Source organism: Rhipicephalus microplus, chromosome 4 (assembly GCF_043290135.1).
Source record: "Rhipicephalus microplus isolate Deutch F79 chromosome 4, USDA_Rmic, whole genome shotgun sequence".
In the NCBI taxonomy this organism is placed as follows: Eukaryota; Metazoa; Arthropoda; class Arachnida; order Ixodida; family Ixodidae; genus Rhipicephalus; species Rhipicephalus microplus.
Window position 1 is genome coordinate 327610 of NC_134703.1, and position 25271 is coordinate 352880.

The window sequence follows — 25271 nt, forward strand, 5'->3', positions numbered from 1 at the left end:
CAAGACATTTACGACTCATTCGCTTAGTGTGGATACCAGGGCATAAAGGTTTAACCCTCAATGAATATGCAGATGCACTCGCAGTGGCCTCACATAATTATCCCATAATTTCTGTATTACTGACGCTAGCATTTATCGCCGTGGCACGCTTTGAAAAATTTGTCATGTCAGATCACTTTGAAAATTCTCGATTGGCAACATCGGATTTTTCCCATCTTAAGTACCCTTGAAAAAATCGATGGTGCTCCTCTAGAACGGCGGAGATATCAATTACGAGACTAAGATGCCGAGTCTCCCCTCTGAACTTTTATCTACACAGGTCTGGTCTGGCACAGTCTCCCCTATGCCTCCACTGCAACGAGAGTGAATCCCTTCACCATTTCCTCTTAACATGCAGGTTATACACAAACCAACGGAGGAGACTGTTAGAAGAACCTCTCCGTAGGTTGGTTCTAAATCTATTCCTTCCGGTGGTCCTCTCCTTTGGAGCAACTGAAAAGGGATTTATCCACAGGAGTGTTTGCGAGGCCGTATGCGACTTTCTAAAGGCAACAAAACGATTAGAATGTTAAGCTGAGGCATAAATTCACTTTATTTCAAATTATATTAGCCTGTTCGTTCTTTTTATTACCTCTATTTTATTTCTAATCTATCGTTTTCCAATCGGTTCTTTGTTTAAACATCGTTATCTAAATAATCTGGGTGGTAAAACAACTCCACCTCACAAATGAGGCACCGTCCGTTTCATGGCCGATCCCCCGTGATGGGTTGCGCCAGGAATCTGAGGAACAACCAACCATAGGCAACTGTGCTGCGGGGTGGCCGTTCAGCGTAGATGAGCAAAGCATTCGTGGCGAGGGGAAACAGAAGGAAGCCCTCCTTGTGTGCAATGTCCTGAGAGTAATTTCTCCAGGGGCCAGGAAATGGAGTTTTCTGGTACTGAACAGGAATTGATGGACTTCAAGAGCTATGGAGCACTGCTCAGGCTCCCATCCATACTTATGCTCGTAGTGTTTTGGTGTTGCCTCACTGATGCGACTGCTGCATGACTTCTGGGCAGAGTTCGTCGTCACCCCGGTAGGACATCCCAACTGTAGCCGCTTGATATGTGCCTGAATGAGCCATTTAAGTACCACATCAAGCACATGTTAGTATTAGCATAGCTTTGTTCATAATGCAATAGATTGTTAGTGTGCACCACCTTTTTGTGCTTCCTTATCAGTCAACATGTGTACTATTTGTTTATTATTATTTTGCAACTTATGCCTTCCGAGTAGTGCTGTTGTAGGTGTCTGTAAATCTGTACTCAGTTCAACTGGCTTATGTCTGCAAACATTGCAGGAAAAGAGTGCAAAAACGTCTTTTTGTGCTTCGTGTACTTCACTCCACAGGCAACGACGAGATAAAGCGTGGTATTCTGATTATGCTCTTTGGTGGAGTGCCTAAGACAACGGAGGAAAATACCACCCTGAGAGGCGACATCAACATCTGCATTGTGGGTGACCCCAGCACAGCCAAGAGCCAGTTTCTCAAGTAGGCACTGCGTTTGGTATTTATGGATTTAGCGAGCATGCTCTTTAGTGGCCATCAGCATGCCCGCTGCAAATTTTATTGCTATACAGCCGCACGACATGCTATTGCTTTCACGGCCTTTTATTATTTAAAAGTTTAGCCAGCTCCACTTCACGAGCACCGTCGAAACAGCGAAGCCTATGCATGTGTTTCAACAAGCTATATCGTACTCTTATATTTTTCAAGTATTCCTTTCGTCAACACTCAGCTTTGACCTCTTGCACGAACATCGTCGTTGGCTGGGCCACCACGTGCCTGCTCTTGTGTCAACTCTTGCTGACTCACACGTCAGACACCTTCTTCATCGAGAGAATGAGAAATGTTTGCTATCTTGAAAGCACCAACTCCTGAACACTAGCACTGATATGCTCATTCATACTCCACTGTGCCTCGCTGTCACCCCATCTTGTTGCATTTCTCGAAGGTTCACGCCCCTCAACATCCTCCTCCCTCCACCTCGCAGTGCATGCTGTCCTTCCCTTCCCACCGAAGCTCAGTCTCGCCACAATGCAAGGCCACGTGATCAGGGCTAACACAATGCCAGACATGAAAACCTCGGCTAAAAAGAGCTTTTCTGTTAATACATTTAAAGAGGCATTGGGTATTGTCGGGTTTTAACGACCCGAAACCACCATGCTGGGTAAATCTAGATAGTCAACATCCTACAAGAGTGCATGTAGAATTTTTGGCATGTCAAGCCAAGATACAATTGAACACATCCCTTAATTGATCGTACTTGTATGTATTGATTGCAAAAATCTAGTGCTGAAAACATATTTGATTAGCTCATTTTGTGCATGATTCAGCTGTTATATTGATGACATTATCTGCCTACCGATTATATTATGCAAGTTTACTTGCCACATTCACAGAATGTTACAGGAGCGCTTGAAGGTAAATCCCTGATACACCAGTGATTTTCGTGTCACAATGTTCAAGCGCTCTTATGCGATGGGCTTTAAAAAAATGATCAAGACAGAGACGGGTGGTCAGATAAAGTGAGGGTGTTTTGATATCAGTACACTCGAACCTCATTATAACAAAGTTGCACCTCACACCTCACCTCAAGTTCGTTGTATCTAAAAATTCGTTATAAAGGATTATTCCTAACACTACATCTATTGCAAGACTATTTTTCATTTACTTCGTTATAACCGATATTCTGTTATATCCAGTTACGTTATATCGAGGTTTGAGTGTAGTGCTTGATAAGAGAACATGATACTGTTACTATTGATGAAACTATCTACAAGCACGCGATAGATTTTTCTTTTTAGATTTGTGGGTTGAACAAATAGTACCTGGATGCAACCTTATGCATTAGGTACTACAGTTGCCGACCATTTATTCGGACGCTGTAAATTCGGACACTCATTTATTCGGACACCTTTGCAGCTCCAGAGGCCCTACAGTGCATCATTCGAACACCCCATTGTGTGTCAGATTTTTAAACCCTAGCTGGCTGATCAAGTGCGACGTCGAATGCCGTGACAAGCTGTCTGCGATGATTACCGTAAATACCCGTGTATAATACGAAATTTCTTTTCCTAATATTGGCGTTACAAATTTCCGCTTTGTACTACGTGCGGATCCGAACGAAAACTTGCTCGAAAAACGAAGTTGGGCTTGAAGTTTTGGTTTCGTAACTGCCGTTTGGCTACGGCTTCATTTTGTCTATGAGTGGCTACGGCTTGGCTTTGTTACCTTCGCACCCTCGCGTTGCAAGAGTGAGCGCTAGAACCATTTCTTTCTTTGTTGTTGAGTTTTTTGAGCGTGTACTTGGACAGCGGACGTGTGAACCTCGCTGTGTTCTGTGCCTCACTTCGCAAAGGTGCGACATGCCAGGACACCGAAACCAGTACTCGGCTGCATTCAAAAGAAAGGTCATCGCAGCTGCTGAGGAAATCAGCAACAGTGCAGCCGGGAGACAGTTCGGAGTCGCTGAGGGAAGTGTCCGTGGATGGTGACGACAGAGAGAAGCCTTTTCCGCATGCAGTGGAAAGCCAAAAAGCTTTGCGATCCAAAGAAAGGGGCCTTTCCAGAGATTGAACTCGCACTGACAGAGTTCGTTCGACAGCAGCAAGCGGCGCACTTGCCAGTCAACATGGAGTTGATGCAGATGAAAGCGAGGGAGCTGGCAAGAAAAAAGGGGATGTTGAGCTCTGACTTGAAAGCCAGCAAGCAATGGATCTCCCGTTACATGTGCTGAGCCGGATTTTTCCTGTGCTGGCGAACCTCCATTTTTTAGAAGCTCCCTGAAACCTTTGAAGAGCTTCTTATCTCATTTCAACGCAATGTGATTATGTTGCTCCTCTCGCAAAACTTCCAGCTGGGACAAATCGGCAACGCCGATCAAACGCGAGTTTACCTGGACATGCCATCGCCCCTTACAGTTCATGAGAAGGGCTCGAAGCAGGTTAGCGTCTGTCTGTACCACCGGCATTGAAAAAACGCGTGTCACAGTCATTTTATCATGCACGGCGGACGGCCACAAGCTCCCACTTTATGTCGTCTTCAAGTGCAAGACAATGCCAAAAGGGGAGGAGCTACTAAAGAATGTGATCGTGAGATGCCACGATAAAGGCTGGATGAACGAAGATCTTGTCCTAAACTGAGTAAAGTCTGTGTGGTGCAGACAGCCTGGCGCCCTGCTGTCTTTTTCGTCCATTCTGGTGCTGGACGCGTTTCGCTGCCATTTGGCCAATTCAATGAAGAGGCTCTTGTGCGACTGCGGCACTGAACTGGTCGTGATCCTGGGTGGGATGGCATCTCGACTGCAACCTCTTGAAGTTAGTGTAAATAAGCCGTTCAAGTATGCGGTTATGCATTGCTATGCCGAAAAGATGCGCTCAGGTGAGCCTGCAGTGACGCCGACCAGGCGGCTTAAACGGGCATCGCCGGCCACGCTATGCAAATGTATCGTGGATGCTGTGGGGATGCGCTATTTCGAGACCCCACAACGTTTGGGCAAGCATCCCAGAGGACCTTGTTTGCCGTTCCTTCAAGAAGTGCAGCATCAGTAATGCCCTCGATGGCACAAAAGACGAGCATCTATTTGAGGATTTGTCTGACAAGGAAATGTCCGAGGAAAGCGCAGTTGAAGACGACAGCAATTGACATGGCGGATGTGTGATCAATAAATGTGTTTTTGGCGACCTTTCCTACGTCGTTTTATACGCGAGTACTTTTTTTCTTTTCGCTCCTTTAAAATTTGGCTTCGTATTATATTCGGGTTCGTATTATATGCGGGTACTTACGGTACAATATTATTCCTATGTTGCCAGCACTGGCTATGGCTGGAGATAGTTCCAGTGTAAAAATCTACACAGAAATTACCACTGTTGATTTTGAACACCGTCTTTGTTGGTTGCACCTTACGACTTTATTCAACTAAGTATCCATTGAATGGCTACCACGGCCAAATCGCTAGCCAAGCCACCTTCAGAGTCAACTCTGTGTGGCATATGAGAATGACTGCACGTATGACATGGAGGAAGACAGAACTACCCAACTACACCGACTACTCTATAAGCACTGCAGCACGATGTAGGCTAATGTCATTCCCTTTTGGTGTATGAGAGTTGGTGTTGTCAGTTGTTTCTGTTGCTATGCCTGATTTTCATCTTGTGCTTTGTATCTCACCCTCGTTTGTCGCTTGACGAGCAAGGTTTAAACTGCTGAATGGCTTTGACAACATGCACTCTATCCGCATCGTTGGTGCTAAGAAAAAAAAAATGCGGCAACTACAAGACATAGACGACAGCAAAGAAAGGTGGGATTATTCACCAGGTGTTAGGCGGCTGACCTCAATCTGATGATGCTCAGGAGTTTTTCCCAAGTTTGAAGATGATGAGGTCGTCGGTCAGGTCCTCAAACTAGCACAGGTGGACAGCAGCTTCCATGAAGTGTTGCCCGCACTATTATAAAAAATGTGTTAATAAAGGCACTTTTTTGATAGTGAATTGCTGAATAATTTTCTTCTTTTTTCTTTTTTGGACTCGCAATCATTTGCACTTTTCAAGGGTTCTCGCTGAGTCCGAATAAACGGTCAACAACTGTGTTGAGTTTTGGCCTAGTGTTTGGTTCCCGTCACCATTTTTCGGCTGAATCAGAGCAGCTTACTGTTGGTACTTTCAGGCAAGTGTCCGAATTCGCACCGCGAGCCGTATACACAAGTGGCAAGGCATCAAGCGCAGCCGGTCTCACAGCAGCTGTCGTTCGTGATGAAGAGTCTCATGAGTTCGTCATTGAAGCTGGTGCACTCATGCTGGCTGACAACGTGAGTGAATCGCTCGCATATACATCAACCCTGTGCTTCTCCAAAGGACACCTGTAAAGAAAGATATTTTACCAAAACGCAATAATTTAAAATATGTTTTTAAAGGATTGATGTTTCTCAATAAGTGGTGTAAAAATTACTGTTTTATGATTACATGACGAGGCTCGTCCCACAACGCAAACGTTCTAAGAGCCATTGAACTGTTCTCACTCATTGTCCTTGCAAATTTGTTTTGTTGCACAACTGCTTTTATGCCGACCTGAGTAGTCGCAGAGTTCTATATATGAGGACAGCATAGTACATATATAGATGAGATAGTCCAACTCCTATTTCACAGATGATGTGCTATTTGTTGAGATTGGCTAGAAATGAAGGTGGAGAAAACTTGCGCTTGAAAGAACTGCCGTGGATCGAGAAGCTCTGGATTTGAAATGGCACAAGTACAACGTTGCTTACGAGCTGTGGTAGCACATTCAATTAGTGTTGCGATTCGATTCTTGTCTCTTCTCGAGGAGAAGTTGCTGCTTTGTATGTTCACACGTTTCCTGCATTCATTCTCAGGGTGTCTGCTGCATCGACGAGTTTGACAAGATGGAACTCCGAGATCAGGTTGCCATTCACGAAGCCATGGAACAGCAGACTATTTCAATTACCAAAGCTGGTGTCAAGGTAAGCTAGCTTTTTCCCATCTCCATTTCATACATCAAAGCTAGCAAGACTTCTTGCAGTAGACGCTTTTGCACCAAGAAATAGCGCAACGATTTGACAACCTGTAGTGTGATTTTTTTTTTTTTGTTTTAGAGTGAGTAGATGCCTCGTGTGGTTGAAACAATGGAAAGATGCCTTAGAAATTTGTGGAAAGTGTGAAAGAGTGTGACGGTTTTTCGTGCCTCAGAAATAAACCCCCTTTTTTATATGGTTGTCGAATAGTTGTGCCCAATCACTTAAAGGCTCTTTGTTTTTGCATTGTAGCCTCCATGATTAGTTCTGGTAGCGCGCGGCTGGAGTCATTCATGGAGGCCACATTTACAATAATGAAATCCAAGCATGAGATGTGGAAGCTTACTCATTTCGCTGACCAACCAAACTTCCTGCACGGCTTTCACTTGATTGCACCCAATGTATAAAAATGGTATGCAGTATAAGCACATACAATATGTATGCATTACTGACTGCTTCTTTGTTTTGCAGGCAACTTTGAATGCACGAACGTCCATCCTAGCAGCAGCCAATCCAATCGGGGGTCGCTACGATCGTACCAAGTCACTGCGACAAAACATTGCATTGTCGCCCCCTATCATGTCACGCTTCGATCTTTTCTTCATCTTGGTGGATGAATGCAATGAGGTGAGCTTCTTTATTGTTTCTGCTTTTTCACTTTGGCTAGCACTGGCTAACACCTCACTTTGTAAGAGCTTACTTTCAATACCTGAGCACAAGACCCATCATGACTGAATATTGCAAAACAAGAGTTTTCTTGTTTTTATGTCTATGATAGCAGGGTCTTTTTAAAGAAAAGATGTTAAAAAAATTGTTTTTACTTATAGCGTTAATACAACATAAATTACGCTTACTGTATTTACTCAACCGAAACATAGGGGGTGGTTTAGGGAAAAAAATAAAAAATACAAAAGAAATGTGTGCATAATTGCACTTTTTAGACATCTTGAACTTCAGTATTTGGATGTAACGTGAGGGTCGACGTGAGGTAGCAAAAGTCTGGAGGAAAAAAAAAAACTTGTATTACATTTTAATAAATATGGTATGCCCTTTTAGTGGCATCACCAACAAAGAAACAAGAATTTTGCAATACGAGATATGCCTGCTTATCCAAGCGCATAGTTTGAGGAAGTTTGAGTGAGAGAAAGAAGGGAAGGGTGATAGAAGTCACTCAGACGAAAGGTTGCTTTGCTACTCTTAACTAGAGGTGTGCGAATGCATGATACAATGAAGGTGAGAGATTATCTTTCAGACAACAGCACTGCAGCAAGCCGCCGAGTCTGGTGTTCCTTCAGAACGCGTAGATGCGGTGGACAGGGCACGTATGTGTGATGATATGTAGAAAGTGCTGAAAACGCTTTTAATGATACATGCTATGAATTGATATTGCAAAAGATCACACTAATGATGGCACTGATAAAAGGAAATGTGAGCCTTTGTGCATTTTCATGCATGTGCATATTTTACTCACTGTTTGCAACTGACAGTCTCTGCATTAGATGTGCCTTTCAATAGCGCCAAAGTATACTGTTGATAAAGCTGTGATATAGTAAAAGCTGTGTTGTAGCATACAAGCTGCTGATACTGCCGTGTTTTGCATTCATCGACTAGTGCACAATAAGTTGTTACTAGGCTTGTGCGAATAGTGATTTTGGTCGAATAATTTTCCATCAAGTTTAAATAGTATACAGTAAAAGCTCGTTAATTCGGATTTCACGGGACCGGAAAAACTGTCCGAATTAACCGAATGCCGAAATAACGAATGAACAGGGAAAACAACATTTAAAATCAAGCTGCAGAAGCATACCTTTACTTGTTGAAGTATTTTGTATTTGTCGTCTGCGTTTTTGCGCAGATTCCGGCTGACATCACTATTTTTTTTAACTGTTCCAAATGGCCAACAGCACGCAAGCTGTCGGGAGTGTTCAGGCAAGCGTCCTCTATTATTAACAGCGCCTCCGAGACTTCCCGTGAGGTGCAATGAGGTCGCGGCTGTATATCCTCGCATGATTCTTCGTCCGAATCGTGGTCTTCATGGGCGCCCGTGACATCAATAATAATCTCTTGATCGGTTAGGAGACCACTCGTGGCAACACCATGATCAATCGCGATGTAGTCTTGAAAGGTCACATCTGTAGGAAGGACAGCATCGAAAGTCGGGCAGTCATCGTCGGTGGACTCGGCTGACACCTCCTCGATGCCATCGTCAGCTACTGCTGCATGCTCGGGCCTCACAAAACCACTGTGCCGAAAACAGTTGGCGATGACTTGCGGCGGAGTGTTTTTCCACACGTGGGCGATGATGTGCACTGCGCCGAGTATGTCCACTTGACACAACTTTCTAGCTTCTGAGCATAGGATCATTCGCTCTAGCAGGTGCTTGCGGTACTTCGACTTCACGTAGTGAATGATACCCTGGTCCATCGGCTGAAAAGCAGACGTAGTGTTGGGCGGCGAAAAAACGACTTTGATGCTCTTCATTGGACTGTACAGTTATGGGCACTGCAGTTGTCAACAACCATAATTATCTTGCGGTCCTTCGACGTGAAGTGCCGGTTCAACTGCTGCAGCCAGCCGCGAAAAATGTCCGATGTCATCCATGCCTTCCTGTTCGCTGTGTACTCGACAGGAAGGTTTTTCACGTTCTTAAAACAACGTGGCTTAAGCGCCTTCCCGACGACAAGTAGTGGCAAGCGCTCCGTGCCAGTCACATTGGCGGCAAGAAGCACAGTTATCCTTTGCTTGCACTTCTTGCCACCAATGCACGAGTCCCCTTTGAAAGTCACCGTCCTGTCGGGCAGAGCTCTGAAAAATAGAGCAGTTTCATTTGCATTGAACACGTCACGTGGTTCATATGCGGCGATGTGCTCCAGCAGCTTCACATTTCTCCACTCGGTGGTCCCGCTTTCGTCAACACTGGCCTTTTCGCCGCACACACTCCTGAAGACAAGTTCGTGTCTCTCTCGAAACCTCGCAAACCACCCTTCTGACGCTTTGAACGATTCAATGTTCATCATTGCAGCGTACTTCTCACCTTGTGCCATGATGAGAGGTCCGCTCAAAGGCAGATGCGCGTTGCGACAGTCAGTAATCCACCGGAGCAAAGCTTCTTCGAGCTGGGGATGAGCTGCGGTTCGCAACCGCTTTCTAGAGGCATGAAACTTCTCGCTTTCGAAGGCTTGTCGAATCTGTTGTTCATTTTTCACGTACGTTCCCAATGTGCTCCGCTTCACGTTGTACTTGGTCATAACCTGCTGTCGCGATTCGCCGTTCTTCAGTGTTTCCGAAATTTCCACTTTAGTCGCCAAGTTCTTCGCGTCGTAGTTCTGCCGCTTTTTCGGCGTTGCCATCACTGTAGCGCACGATGGTGGTGGCATGCAAATACGGTCACAATGGAAGAAAAAGAGAACTCCGCAAGAAGAGATGGTTCCGACACGACAACACAAGGAAAAATGGCGTCGGAGGCGCTGAGTGGAGAAGAAAGAAGACGCCGTCGTTCGGTGACGCTGCGATCGCCCCCACTAATTTATGATGATGGCGATGCCACTCAGGTTTCAGTTTCACTCCAGTGGTGCCAGCGCTGCTTTGTCACTTTTTTGTGTAGCAGCAGCCGTCAGCATTTGTCCGAATTGCGGTGCGGAGCCGAATTCCGATGAAATAACAAAGGTTTGGTCCCGTAGATTAACATGCACTTTGGCCGGGACCAATAGAGCCGTCCGAATTATCCGAATTTCCGAATTAACGGGTGTCGAATTAACGAGCTTGTACTGTATATGGCATATAAAGAAAAATGGGCACATTTATCATGACCTAACTAACCTGCACAATATTTTTTTAAATTGAAATGAGGTCTCTATGCATATGCCTTTTTTTTCATTCAAAGGAAGTCTAAACAACTTTAAACAATTTTGAGTAGTAGCAAGTTTTGACGTTCTGTAGGATGCGGGTGATGACCAATAAAATATGTATTATTTTAAAATTAATTATACTTAGAGCATACAAGCCATTCCAACAAGCTTTTAAGCTTTAAGAAATGATAGATTGATTTCAGGCAAAATGTTCATTTAAATTCGAATTAAAGCTTTGCGGCAGAGCGTGTTTCTCCTGGAAAGGTGTTTTCGCGGCTTAGCACTTCTACATTGCAGTGAAACCATTTTTACAGGCAGTTACGTGCGGACTAATATACATCTATTCGTTCACTGTGAATACTTCGAAATTTTCAATACCTTAAATTTGAATCGAAGCGAATTCGAATAGTCTACTATTCGCTCGATGATTCGAAGCATTTGAATATTCGCACAAGCCTAGTCGTTACAGCTATTGAACTTATGAGGTGAAATGTTGACCGAAGCAGCCTTTGCATTTTAACTGTATACACTCAAACCTCATCATAACCAAGTTACATCTCACACTAAAATAGCTTCATCATATCCAAAACTTCGTTATAAAGGTTTATTCTTAACACTTTGTCTATTGAAAGACTTGAAAAGGGGTTTATTGGTGACTGTTGCGACGGTGGTCCTACGATGAAACACGATCGGGAAAGAGCAACGGTCAAGCAGATGCCGGCGATGATCAGCACGAGCCGAGCGAGAGAAGCCCAGCACCCAGTACCCAAGCGGTGGCGATGTTGCTTGCCAACAATGCGTTTTCTTCTTCACAATTTGCCCCCGCCGAAAAAAAGCCATCCTGGCGACCTAAGAGTCCGGAGGCAGAGGGCTATGATATGGCTTAAGGCGGGCGACGTGGACGATGTCACGTCCACGCCAGCGCATGTCGTCAGATGGGGAAAGTAGTTCAATGAGAAAATTCACCACCAGCGAGGTTTGCTCCAAAACGCGGTATGGGCCCTCGTACTTTGGAACGAGTTTTGAGGAAAGGCCGGGGTTTGGTAAGGAACGGCCAGCCATACAAGTGATCCCGGGAATAGCTGTGGCTTTGTGAAGAGTCGGCGTTGTTTTCTTTCTGGCGCTGCTGTTCTTGTGACGTAAAGGTGCGTGCGAGTTCATGGCACTCTTCCGCATTTCGGGCAGCTTTGGACACAGATGGCCATTCGGATGCGTCAGGATGGTATGGAAGGAGAGTGTCGATGGTGTGGGATGGTTCGCGTCCATAAAGAAGAAAGAAAGGTGAAAATCCAGTGGTAAACTGTGCTGCGGTGTTGTATGCGAACGTGATGAATGGAAGAGTGCGATCCCAGTTAGTATGATCCGATGTCACATACATCGCGAGCATATCTCCAAGGGTGTGGTTAAATCTCTCCGTGAGCCCGTTAGTATGCGGGTGGTATGCCGTAGTCTTGTGATGAACAACATGGCATTCAGAAAGCAGAGACGTGACGACTTCTGATAGGAAAGCTCGACCTCGGTCACTTAGTAGTTCTCGAGGTGCACCATGTCGTAGTATGAAGCGATGAAGCACGAAGGATGCTACGTTCCGCGTTGTGGCACTTGAAAGGGTGGCGGTCTCAGCGTAGCGTGTTAAATGGTCCACAGCGACTATGATCCACCGATTTTCATCTGATGTTGTCGGTAGAGGGCCATAGAGATCAATTCCGATCCGATCGAAAGGTTTGGCAGGGCACGAAAGCGGTTGAAGCGCACCGGACGAGTGGAAAGGCGGTGACTTGCGGCGTTGGCAGTCAGGGCAGCCCATATCGAATTTTCGAACAAAATTATACATTCCGCGCCAGTAGAAGCAATGGCGAATGCGTTCGTAAGTTTTGAAAACTCCGGCATGACTACATTGGGGATCGTCGTGAAAGGAGGCGCAGATTTGTGATCGCAAGCTGCGCGGGACAACCAAGAGCCACTTATGACCTTCAGGGGCGTAGTTGCGTCGGTGTAGCAGCCGATCACGTATGGCGAAATGAGCAGCTTGACGTCGGAGAGATCGTGGTACCGCAGTGGTTGACGATTCAGAGAGACAGTCAAAAAGGGAAGCGATCCACGGGTCCTTGTGCTGTTCACTGGCAAAGGAGTCGAGGTCGAGAGATGCGAAGTAGTTGGTACCAGTGGTTCCGCAGGCCGAGTCGGGAGGTAAAGGCGAACGCGACAGGGCGTCGGTGCCAGAATGCTTGCGTCCGCTGCGATAGATGACGTGAATGTCGTACTCCTGGATTTGCAGTGCCCACCGAGCTAGGCGGCCAGAAGGATCCTTCAATGTGGCGAGCCAACAAAGTGCATGGTGGTCCGTTACCAGGTCGAATGGGCGACCGTACAAATAAGGGAGGAACTTGCGAAGCGCCCACACTAGCGCCAAGCACTCCTTTTCAGTAACGCTGTAATTGGCCTCAGCTTTAGTAAGCGTGCGACTCGCATAAGCAACGACGTATTCGGAGTAGCCCGGCTTGCGTTGGGCGAGGACAGCGCCAAGACCAACACCGCTAGCGTCTGTGTGAATTTCCGTTGCAGCTGTTGGGTCGAAATGCCGAAAAATTGGAGATGTTAGCAGACTACAGAGCGTGGCAAACGCAACGTCGCAGTCAGGAGACCAGGATGAAAGGTCTGCGTCACCGTGTAGGAGGTTGGTCAGTGGTGACATGATCGACGCAAAATTTCGCACGAAGCACCGGAAGTACGAGCATAGTCCAACAAAACTGCGTAATTCTTTCAGTGTAGTAGGTTTCGGGAACTCAGCGACTGCTCGCAGTTTTGCAGGGTCGGGTAGAACACCACGCTTGGACACGATGTGTCCCAAGATGGACAGCTCTCGCGCGGCGAAGCGGCACTTATAAGGTTCAGTTGGAGCTCAGCGTTGGTTAAACACGTCAGAACCAGTTGGAGCCGAAGCAGATGTGTAGGAAAATCGGGAGAGAAAACGACAATGTCGTCGAGGTAGCATAGACACACAGACCACTTCAGTCCACGCAGTGTGTTGTCCATGAGTCGTTCAAACGTGGCAGGAGCATTACAAAGCCCAAATGGCATTACGTTAAATTCGTACAGGCCATCTGGTGTAATGAACGCAGTTTTCTGGCGATCAGCTTCTGCCATAGGAACCTGCCAGTAGCCCGATCGTAAGTCTAAGGAGGAGAAGAACTCGGTTCCTTGGAGGCTGTCCAGGGCGTCGTCAATGCGCGGTAATGGATAGACGTCTTTCCGCGTCACCTTGTTTAATCGCCGGTAGTCGACGCAAAATCGAATCGATCTATCCTTCTTTCAAACTAGAACGACTGGAGGTGCCCAAGGACTGTGCGATGGTTGAATGACACGACGGCGTAGCATCTCTTCGACCTGGTCATTGATGATGTTCTGCAGCAGAGACACGGTACGGTCTTTGACGCAATGGCTGGTGCGAACCGGTGTCAATGTAGTGGTGCACTGCGGAAGTCCGACGCAATTGCGGCTGAGAAACGTCGAATGAATTCGCAAAGTGCTGGAGGAGATTAAGAAGCTCGGCGCGTTCATGGGCACTTAAGGTGTCGGCGATGGAACTCGAGAAGGTGTCACTCGATGAGCATTCTAGAGGGGAAAGGGCGTGAAGTTCGGTCGAGGCGCTACTGCACGATTCGTCTGGCATGTTAAGGAATAAAGAGGAATCGAGGTACTCCACTCGACCGAGACATTCGCCGGCAAGTAGCGTAAGCGGTGCAGAAAGGTTGTTATGGACGAAAATATTGCTTCGGTCAGCAGTGACGTCAAGTGTAGCGAAAGGCAAGGAAACGGCTCTGCGGCTCATGAAGATGTCGGAAGGTGTAAACATTACTGTAGCATCGTTATGGTCATCGCAGCAAACAGGGACAACGGCAAGAGAGGCTGACGGAATTTCAGTGTCTTCATGTACGACGAGTTTCGGGGACCGCTCAAAAGTTTCGTGCAAAGGCTCGCCAGACAGGTGCAAAAATTGAACTTCAGCGCGTGCGCAGTCGATGACGGCATGATGATGTGACAGGAAGTCCCACCCGAGGATAACGTCATGCGAGCATACCGAAAGGACGATGAACTCGACATCGTACATAGAGCCTTGGATGAATATGCGGGCTGTACAGGTTCCGAGAGGTCGAACTGGTTGTGCGCTAGCCGTACGAAGCGATAGTCCAGAGAGCGGCGTGGTCACTTTGCATAGGGAGCGGCAGAGCTGGGCGGCTATAACAGAAACGGCAGCACCTGTGTCGATGAGGGCTAAGGTAGAAACACCATCGACAGATATGGCGACGACGTTAGTAGATGAAGTGCGAGGGCTTGGGCATTTTGACGACGGCGCAGTTCTTGCCTCTGGAACTGCGGCGTTCAGTTTTCCCGGTTGGAGGAAGCGGGTCGGGGATGCATTGAGGACAGAGATCGCCTGCGAGGAGACGGCGAGCGGGGAGAGTGAGTCGGAGATGGGGGCTGGGGTGACTGAGACTCGGAAGGTTAGTGTAGCCACACTGCGGTGAGGGGTAGGGAGCAGGTAGGTGCGTGGGCTGCGGATCATACGGTAACGGCCAAGTAGCGTTGTGTTGCCATTGGAAGCGACGACGACAATATCGTGCCACATGTCCTGGAGTACCGCAGGCGTAGCAGATTGATCGATTGTCAGCAGTGCGCCAGGCATTGCTGACTCGCGGTGCGGCCCAAGGTGTCGAAAGAGGGGTAGAGTGGGGAGCAAGTGCAGACATGGGGGGCAAATGCTGCTGGCGGGGTCTGCTGCGTACCACCTGGGCATAAGTAAGAGGCGCGGCCACGGGCTGCATAGCCGGCGCATGGGGAACAGGCATGGCCACTGGCTGCTGGTGGGCAGCGATGGGAACAGCCTGAGCTACCTCTTCGGCAATAACGTCGCGGAGTGGGGAGGGCAGACGAGAGGACGGCGGCTGCTGCGTGAAGGGAATCAACGACAGCTGCCGAGCTACTTCTTCACGCACAAAGTCTTTGATCTCTTGCAGGGTTGTTGAGTAATCAGGAACAGAAGTAAGACTAGATAGTGAGTCAGCGTGTGAGGAAAATGGCAGAGTCAGGGCGCGCTGCTTTCTCAACTCGTCGAAACTTTGACATAAAGTCACAAGTTCCGCAACGGTGGCAGGATTGCGCGCCAGGAGCATCTGAAATGCGCCGTCATTTATCCCTTTGAGGATGTGTTGAATCTTCTCTGACTCGGGCATGGCGGTGTTCACACGGTTGCAAAGACCAATAATGTCTTCGATGTAACTGGTGAACGATTCAGATGGCTTCTGTGCGCGAGTCCGCAAGCGTTGTTCGGCTCTGGACTTGCGGACAGCGGGTCGGCCGAAAACATCAGCAAACGACGTTTTGAAGATGGAACACGTCGTAATGCCGTTTTTGTGGTTGTTATGCCACATTTCGACCACGTCAGTGAGGTAAAAGATGACGTTAGTCAACTTGTCCGCGTCATCCCACTTGTTGTTTGCGCTCACCATTTCATAGTTAGCGAACCAGTCTTCCACGTCGGTCTCATCAGCTTCGCTAAAGACCTCGGGCTGTCGCTAGCGAAGATTGCCGGGGTTGCTGGAGGATGGATTGGAATAGCCAGGTTGCGCGTTGTTGGTTGCCATGATGCGAGCGAGGTAGCGTTCGGTTGCGCAGATCCAGGTTTAGGCGACGGCGAATGGCAGAACCCAGGTTCGAGCAAAGGGGAAGGTCAGCACCCTCCACCAATAGAAAAGGGGTTTATTGGCGACTGTTGCGACGGTGGTCCTACGATGAAACACGATCGGGAAAGAGCAACGGTCAAGCAGATGCCGGCGATGATCAGCACGAGCCGAGCGAGAGAAGCCCAGCACCCAGTACCCAAGCAGTGGCGATGTTGCTTGCCAACGATGCGTTTTCTTCTTCACAGACTATTTTAATACTTTGTTATAACCGGTGTTTTGTTATATCTGGATCATTATTTCGAGGTTTGTGTGTATTTGAGGAAGTTTGGTTGAGCACACCTATGCTAGTCTAGGTGCTAAAGTTATTAGGATGTAATTGTGACCTTACATCTGCAAGATCAAAATGTATTTAATTAATTTTATATTGTGCCCTAAATCATAGGTCACAGATTATGCAATTGCACGGCGCATCATAGATCTGCACTGCAACCACGAAGATAGCCTCGAGAAGAAATACAGTCATGAAGACATTCAGCGCTATATCCAGTTTGCACGGATGTTTAAGCCCAAGGTGAGTAGATCACTGTCATTTCAACTGTGACAGCTGGCAATCATGACAGCAATTGGATATAAATGCAGAATCACGGTATTGCATCCAGCAGGAGTTCTGTACTAATAACTTTTCAACACTGTCTGTGACATCACTGTAGGCCTTATTGCAGCTTCTCGGATACAGCTCGTGGTCATCACTATAGCGCACCAAGGATTAAGTTTGCTTGTCGAAGACTGCAAAATGTATATGCCAAAACGAACGAGTCTTGTGAAGCAACATTAAAGCTAGGATATTTTCCTCTGAAAAGTAATGCCGCAGCTTGAACTGCCCAGGAATTACGAAAAACTGTGCGTGTAAGACAGGTAGGGATCTGAAGCAAATTTAGCCCTTCACTACATTACGCTGAGAAGGTTTGAATCCTCTGTTATTTTCATTGGTTTGACATTTCATGGCTCTTTATAGTTTTTGAGCAGACTCTGGTTATTCTTCAGTGAACAGGGTTTACAGGACAGCTCTCTGTATGCTAGGTCAGTACAGAGGCACGGGACTACCTTGTGGAACAGTACCGGCAGCTACGACAGCGTGATGCTGGAGGCCTGTCGAAGTCATCGTGGAGAATTACTGTGCGGCAGCTGGAAAGCATGGTTCGCATAGCTGAGGGCATTGCTCGGATGCACTGCTCAGACCAGGTGAGTGAACCTGAACTAGGGAAATTTATTTCGAGGTTCTCTTGGCATGCTTGCTCTTATGACTGCCATGTTTGAGAAATTATTCGTGGCTGTCAGGGCAAATTCATTGCAAATACAGTCGACCACTGGCATTTATTCACTAAATTCATTATCCTCCATAATTTAATTATTTGGACAACCACAACAGTTCCACCCACACGTGAAATAAATATAAATACACTGCTGGAATTTCTGAATTCTTATGTGAATGCAGGTGAACTTCGATATATCGAACGGCACGGCGATCGCGAAATAGTTAGATATATGCAGAATTCAATATAAAAAAAAGTTATGAAAAAATTGCGTCAACAGCTTGCTGAAAACAACCAACGAACCGTTCAAGCGTGGTGCAGTAAATACTCACTTGAAGATTCAAACATAGTATTTATTGTGTTGGTTTAAAATATTGAAAAAGAGTAGCCTGCTTTTTGTTGGCCATGGCGTGTTTGACGACTGCGTCCTCAATATAGTCCAGGCGATCCATAAGTGATAGGCCGGTGCCTTCAATCGCGCCGCACAACCTCAGCTGATGTCGGGAGCGGGGCTCCATCAGCGCTTGCGGGATCCACCTCGGCAGAGTCTTCATTTGGCTGCTCAGCAGTAGCTTCGGCGACAATCTCCACATCCGTGAGCTCCGCCGTTCAGAGTTAGGCCTGTCGCGCACCACATTGCGCGACAGGCCTAACTCCGAACGCACGAACACTGCGAGCACAACGACCGATGCCTGCCGATGCTACGGGGGAGGAGCTTGCAACAAGTGTGCAGTGTGCCGTTGACACCATAGAGACTGCAACGACTGCAAGCTGCAAGGCTGCGGCGTGAGTCCGGGTGTAAAGCGCGCACATGGCGCGCCCATGCTGGCTCGCCTGACTGCTTTCCCTTTCCCGGCGGCAGCGCGGGCCCCGTCCGAGACAGTCGTCTGCGTCCTTTCCCTCCTATACTTTCCTCTTTAATCTTTACCTTCCACTCCCCCATCTCCCACGCGAAGCCGTGTTGGTGCCTTCATATTGAAAGACGATAACAGCTCCGCGCTTTTCTCTTCTCTTTCCTCATTTAAGAACCTCTACCGCAAGGCTGCGGCGCGCGTACGCCGCTACGTAAAAGTGGCGCTTCTGGCGCCATCGATGTGTGCAGCATTCGTAAACGCCCTCCGCTCTACCGCTACTTTCGAGAGTTGCGGGAAAGCTCTCCGCCTGTCAATGGAGCGCGGGCGGTTTGGGGTGGCCGAGTTCGATATATCCATTATATGTCAAACTTTGTTCGAAATAAAAATCAATAATGCATGCGATTTCCCGCGTGATATAGGAACCGTTCGATGTAGGCAATAATTCGATATATCCATGTTCGATATATTGAGGTTTGACTGTACAGTGAAACCTCGTTAAACCGTAGTTGGCCGGAGCTCGGAAAAAGTACATACTAAACGGTCGTACTGCTTAACCGAAATAGCGTCGGGTCGCTCACTTACCTTTCAAAAAAAGAAACCTTCAGAGAGTGCGATGAAAGAACAAAAAACGTGCAGTAATTTATTAACTTTGCGTGACAAAGTCTGTAATCTTAATTTGACGACGCGGCGGCCTAGCAGCAACGACAGCGGCCTCAAACTCACTTATGCTGTGAGCCAGCTTTTCCACCAGCCTACTCTTCTCGGCAAATACCCGCATGATGCCGACGCAATGCAAGCTTCGGCCACTGTCGAACCTGGATCACCCGTGTTGTCGCTTTCCATGTCGTCCTCATCACTCTCATTTGGCGACACTGGCAACCCAGGCAACAATGGCTTCGTTGGATATGTCTGGAGATGTCTGCACATCGCTGTCTGCGTCTCCTAAGTCGGACTAGGAAATGCTTTCCGCAACGCCCTGCCGCTCCAGCACTTCAGCTAGCAGAGTTTTGCAAGCTTCGTCTACGATGTCCAAAGTCTAGTTGATGGTGTCACTGGCATCATCTGCGTCGCCCGCACACACACTGAGGCCAGCACGCTTGAAGCAATTTTGAACTGTTGTTGCTTCAACCTGCCGCCACGAGTATTCAAGTAGGTGAATCGCGCCAATCAGGTCGATGGAGAATAATTTGCCACATTCAATGGCGAGAAAAAATCTGCGCAGCAGATTCTTCTTGTAGAGCTGTTTTACAGCTCAAATGATGCCTTGGTCCAAGGACTGGGCAATCGCTGTTGTGTTTGGTGGCAGTAACGCCGACTTCACAGCCGTCAGGTTGTCCAGGGCGACGTTCGCCGAAGCGTTGTCTAAAATAATAACTCTTATGTTCTTAGCTGCAAAATGACGATCGATGAGGCGCACGTCCTCCTCAAAGAGTTTTGCCGTCATCCATGCTTTGGTGTTGCTGCGATAGATGACCCCTGATGGCAACCGGGCGCCTTTGAAACATCTAGGCTTCGCCGACTTTCCAATCACGAGGAGCGGAGTTTTGTCGGTTCCAGACATGATTACGGAAAATGCCACTGATATTCTGTCTTTTGCATGCTTGCTGCCAGTGCACGTCTCGCCTTTGAACGCGAGTGTTTTTTCTGGTAGCAGCTTAAAGAATAGCGCCGATTCATCCATATTAAAGATGTCATCAGGTGCGTAGTCTTCAAGATGTTCTTCAGCTAACCATTTTGCCACTGCTCCACGCCATCCACGTCAGCAGCAGCACCTCTCCCGAAACAGTCCTCATGGTAATGCCGTGCCTCGCCTTAAATCTGGCCAGCCAGCCATTGCTGCTCACAAAGTTGTCATGGTTGAGCATCGAGGCAAAAACCAGGGCCTTCTCCACGAGCAGGGGTCCGCTGATAAGCAGATTTTTTGACTGTGCAGCTTTTAGCCACTTCACCAGTGCCTCCTCTACATCCGAAAACGCCAAACCGCGTAGCCGGCACCTTTTCGCAGTTGCTGCAGCACTGCCGAGCAACTTCTCTCTGGAATTCCAAATTCCACACACCGTGGTTAACGGCAGGTGCTTTTCGCGTGCCAGCGCTGATTTTTTGTGCCACTTTCAATAGCACGAATTATGTCTAATTTCTCCGCTATTTTCAGCACTCTATGCTTTTGTCCCAGCTTCGGCATGATGCAAGTACCAAGCAGCACAAGCACACATAACAACACGTGAAAAACGACGCGAGAGCTGTACGGCACGGACCAACCAGAGAACATCTATGCACGGCGGCAAAGGAACAAAGAAAGCAAAGCAAGCGCACACCGTGTTTGCGTGTTTGTGCAAAGCGCCATCGTGTGGACAACACCAGAAACCTAGCCGGCCGAGTGCTTCTTGTTGCAGAAAAATCCAAGAGTTGGCGCTCACCAACACAGCCGCCATCATCATCAACACAAACAAGCAAGGCGTGTTTCGATCTCTGGGGCTTGCTGTTCTGTTGGGACGCGCATTGGGGGACGACATGCCGCGGCGAGTGCGCAACGAAAATTGGAAAAACTACTTATTAACCGATACATACGCGATAAGCTAATACGGCTTATGCACATACAAAATTCATTATGTTCAATGGCCGCCGAGTTGGGGATTTGACTTCACTACTTTTAAAACGAAGCTACTGTTTACGCGGGTACGGTTTAATGAGGTTTCACTGTATTTTAAGGTGGAACTACACAAAAATTTGTCTGTAGCTATGGCAATTTTTGTACAACAACAGTGCAGAGTTGTTTGCAGTGTACCTACAAGACAAAGTTTGCGATATACTTTTCATAATCTGCAATTGCTCTTCCCTGTGCAGCATATTCGCTTTCCTGTGCTGCATAATCGCTTCCCTGTGTTGCACATTTGCCCAACTAATGGCGGAATGTGCTTTGCTTCATGTGGAGACAAGGTCCTGCCGTAGTTGCATGTGCTAGGGCTTGTCTATTGTGCGTGTTTATATCAAAATGGCTGAGTCTACATTTTCAATGTCGTAGTGCAAGCGGGCTGCACTCAAACATGCTGTCTTTGCAGTCAGTGACCAGCCACCATTAGGAAAGCCAACTTCACAATAAAAACTTGCAGTTGGTGTAGTGATAAAAAAAAGATTCCTCAGCATTTTTTACAAAGGTTCTGTTTTTGTTGAATTTGAGTGCGATTTATTGTGTTTTGTTTTTTAATTAGGTTTTTATATATCAATATATACCTGTTTTCTTCATAGCGAATGCATTCTGATTTTTCGCCTTCTCTTGATGGCAAACTGCCGACAGGTTCTTCCCAAGCATGTGAAGGAGGCATATCGTCTGCTCAACAAGTCCATCATTCGTGTGGAACAGCCAGACATTCATCTCTATGAGGAGGAAGACGAAGAGAATGAGGCAGAAGGTGGAGAAAACGCAGAGGATGCCATGGAGGTTGACGAGCCACCTGTCAATGGCATTGCTGGGGATGCACATGGTGATGGAGACGATGTGAATGACATTGGCATCATCAAGCCTAAGCAGAAGAAGGAAGCAAGTGCCAAGAAGCCACATCTCACAGCTGCGCAGCAGAAGGCTCTTACACTTTCATACGAGGACTACAAGAAGACCGCAAACTTGCTTGTTTTACACCTGCTGCGTGAGGAGACTCGAATGGAAGGTGTGTGCTACTGGCTTTTTTTTCTCTCTCTCTCTCTCTCTCTACCAGTAACCTAGCGGACAAGACTCATGCTGTGCTGTGCTCCCTGACATTTCTGATGCCTGGTTCATTTTACGTCACAATATTATCAGCACCAGCAGCGGCATTTACTAGTTGCGCTGTATCTATAAACGTGTGAAAAGTACATTGCCTGTGACCAGTATGTTGGCTACTGCACAGGTTGTTCGGAGTATCTTTTGTATGACATAAGCAGCCAATTGTTTTCTTTTGTTAGCCCATGCTTCACGTTTCTCAAGGTATCATGTTGCACTCGGCATGCCATGCAGTTGCGACATGAATCGTGATATTATGTGTGTGCCAACTATCCCAGCAACAAGTGTTCCTTGTGACCTGTCATTTTTTGGCATTCAAGTTCTGCGTGTGTTTATTTTTTTGTGTGGGTTTCTTCAACAGTGGTCTTACACAGTCGGAGCCGTTTATAAGACACTGATGTAAGAGACACTGATTTAAGAGACAAATGGGTGTAAGAGAGGCCAGTGTGCCAACATTAAGATAGGGATAGATAAGAAAATGCATTCGTGGGCATGCTGATCATAAGAGACACCTCATTTAATGAACAAGAAATATTTCCATGCGTGTGTCTCTTATAATGGGGCTCAACTATAGTACAGTCAGACCATTTCATGAAACATAACAAATAAGCCACGCTGCAAATATGACATGTATACTAGGCTATGTTTTTGGTTGCCTTAATCCATCGACGGAAGATGCCATGAACGGCGAATAAAAGTTCGGAGAGCAAGTTTTCTAAACAAACCGTGGCACAGTCAACGTTAGTACACTTAAACATCACTATTTAGTCAAGGGTTCGTATTAGATTAGCTGGCGTTAACTTGAAGCGGACTCGTGGATGACTCGTCGGCGATCGCCTAAGCGCATGTCGGGGGCCTATGAATAGTAATTTAAGATCACCTTTCGCGCTAGTGCACACAAAATGATGTCATTTTGTTTACAAGCTATTGCATCACATCCGCTTTATTTTTGTTCGAAGTGTTTCCTCCTCACAGAGATGGCGCTAAGCCTCATGAGCAGCAGTATCAGCCACCATTTTCTGAATGTATGGGCTTCTATGGAGCCATCGCTACCAGTCTATACATACCTTGGTTGACACACATGGAGGTCGCTCACTTCGCCAGCCGGAAATGACGTCACGTGCAACCCATGTATATAAAACGTAACGAACAAGCGAGGAGGCTCCGCAGCAATAACCTTCTACCCTGCAGTGGCAACCCTGCTGATGTAAGCAGGATCGCCACTGACAATCGAGTAAAATTCCCCAAGCGACGAGCGAAAAGTCTCCAAAATTCGCCATTCTTCTTCAATTTTGCCAAGGAAGTTGCCACTTTTCGTATGTCTTGCTTGTCTAGTTATAAAAATTGCTAATTTTGTATAACCCCGTGCAGTACAGTACCATCCGTAACGCCTCCATTATACTGATGTTTCTCAACACCATTTGCACAAGCTGCTTCACAGAGAAAGGGCATGCATGCTCCAGCAGCGTTCCTGAATGCTACTGTCCCTCCCATAACAAAAGTTCGTGATGGTTTCAGTTGTAGCAAGTAAAAGGCAAAGCAGCCGTTACACCAAGAAGGGGACGGCGTACGTAGCCTTCCTGCAGATTCAGAGATTTTCATTGCAGTGAAATCATGTCTCATAATCAAACAACTTAATTACAGAACAATGGGAATAACTTTTTCGAAAGTACTGCGAACCTATCTCAATGCCCGTAGCATGCTTACGCTACACATTTGCCTCAGTGCAGTTTCTGAAGTTTCTGAAGGCTGCCTAAGGAACCCGATTTCTTGACCGACCTGAAAAGTGTGTTAACAAATTTAAACTAGATAGGAAATTAGGGGGTACTACAGCTGTAAAGAAGTCGACAAGCTACTCAGGACAGTTAGTGCGATGGTCGGAACACGCAGCCTAACTGTCTGTCACCTAGCCACTTCGGATGCAACTTTTAAGAAGCTTAAAGCTCTTAAAGGTAACATAAAAATTTTTTCACTTGCCTTTTTTTTTTGTCGAATGATAAGTTAAGCTCTCGAGAGCTTAGGAAATGTAGCGGTAAGCGTGAGTGTGCCTTGAAAAATTAATTACAGCATGCTTTTAAAAGCTAGTTTCGGTTCCTTCTGTACCCTGTTGTCAGGATATGGCATGAGCAGCGCAACTAGGCGATAGTATGTGCCAAGCGCAAGTTTTCATGATGTATGCATTGCTTCTTTGACCGGCTGCTTCATCTGCTGTGCGCCGCAGGTGTGGAAACTGTCGACGCACGTGCCGCGACATCTGCCGCACCCAAGCGGAGGATGAAAAAGCGTCTCCAATTTGCTCATTTGCCCTCTACTTGGGTGCCTACGTGTCCAAACACGTGTAGTGCTTGTACAGGCCCTCACGCTGTCAACGATGAACGAACCGCACAGTGCGAGCAGACGGTCGAGAAGTCGACATGAAAACTGCCGTTTTTTTGTGTTTCGGTGCTTGACGTCATCACGTCCAGCCAGACTGCTGCGTGAAGTCACCAGGAGTAGTACTGTAGCCTGACGTAAAGTTAGTGCCCATGTCAGTCAGTGCACCGTGAGAAGATTGACTCTCTCTGAGACGCTACGTACACAATTGTGTACACCACTCGTTTTTGCTATTTGCATCAAGTAGAGGTTAAGAAATAGCAAGATATATCGTACTTTGAATAGATTGAACCTCCTGCATAATAAATTTCTCATAATTTACCTCCATTTTGCAGTGTACTAATACATATGATCACTTTTCTGAAGGCACTATCACATTTCACAAGTCACGCGACGTGCCGCCTTCTGCAAGCAATGTGGAAAGCAGAATTTTTCTTTGCTCAAAATGGACATATAAAATGAATTTGTGCTATAATCCTTGTCTGAGATTTCATTCTGTTTATGCCAAAAGTAAGCATTAATGGCTTCAGTGTAAAACATGACAACAGTTATAGCACGACAACAGAACGATGGCGCAGAGACAAGAAGGACACGAGCGTCCTTCTTGTCTATGTGTCGTCGTTCTGTTCTCGTGCTTTAACTATCGTCATGTCATACCAACTAACCCAAGCTGCCACACTTCAGTGTAAGGCTATATTTAATTACAAATTAAATATGATGAGTTACTATAACACCTAAATTCAAAAATTATCTTGTTATTCTTGTTGCACTAGAATATTGAGTGCCTTGAAGTAAAGTTGTAGTGATTTGACACATATACCGACAGTTATTCATAGGTGGCATCTGAAAGGCTTAATATTAAAATAAAATA

The 25271-nt window shown here is 46.8% G+C and overlaps 1 protein-coding gene across 1 annotated transcript in view; it reads left to right on the top strand.

Annotated features, from left to right (window-relative positions):
* LOC142814140 (DNA replication licensing factor MCM6-like) overlaps positions 1 to 25271 on the top strand; it is a 39639-nt gene that overhangs the window by 9231 nt on the left and 5137 nt on the right. The window contains exons 9-15 of the mRNA XM_075892080.1: positions 1392 to 1533; positions 5710 to 5851; positions 6413 to 6520; positions 7043 to 7198; positions 16546 to 16674; positions 17184 to 17345; positions 21566 to 21935. Of these exons, the coding sequence (XP_075748195.1) occupies positions 1392 to 1533; positions 5710 to 5851; positions 6413 to 6520; positions 7043 to 7198; positions 16546 to 16674; positions 17184 to 17345; positions 21566 to 21935 (1209 nt within the window). The remainder of the gene's footprint in view (positions 1 to 1391; positions 1534 to 5709; positions 5852 to 6412; positions 6521 to 7042; positions 7199 to 16545; positions 16675 to 17183; positions 17346 to 21565; positions 21936 to 25271) is intronic.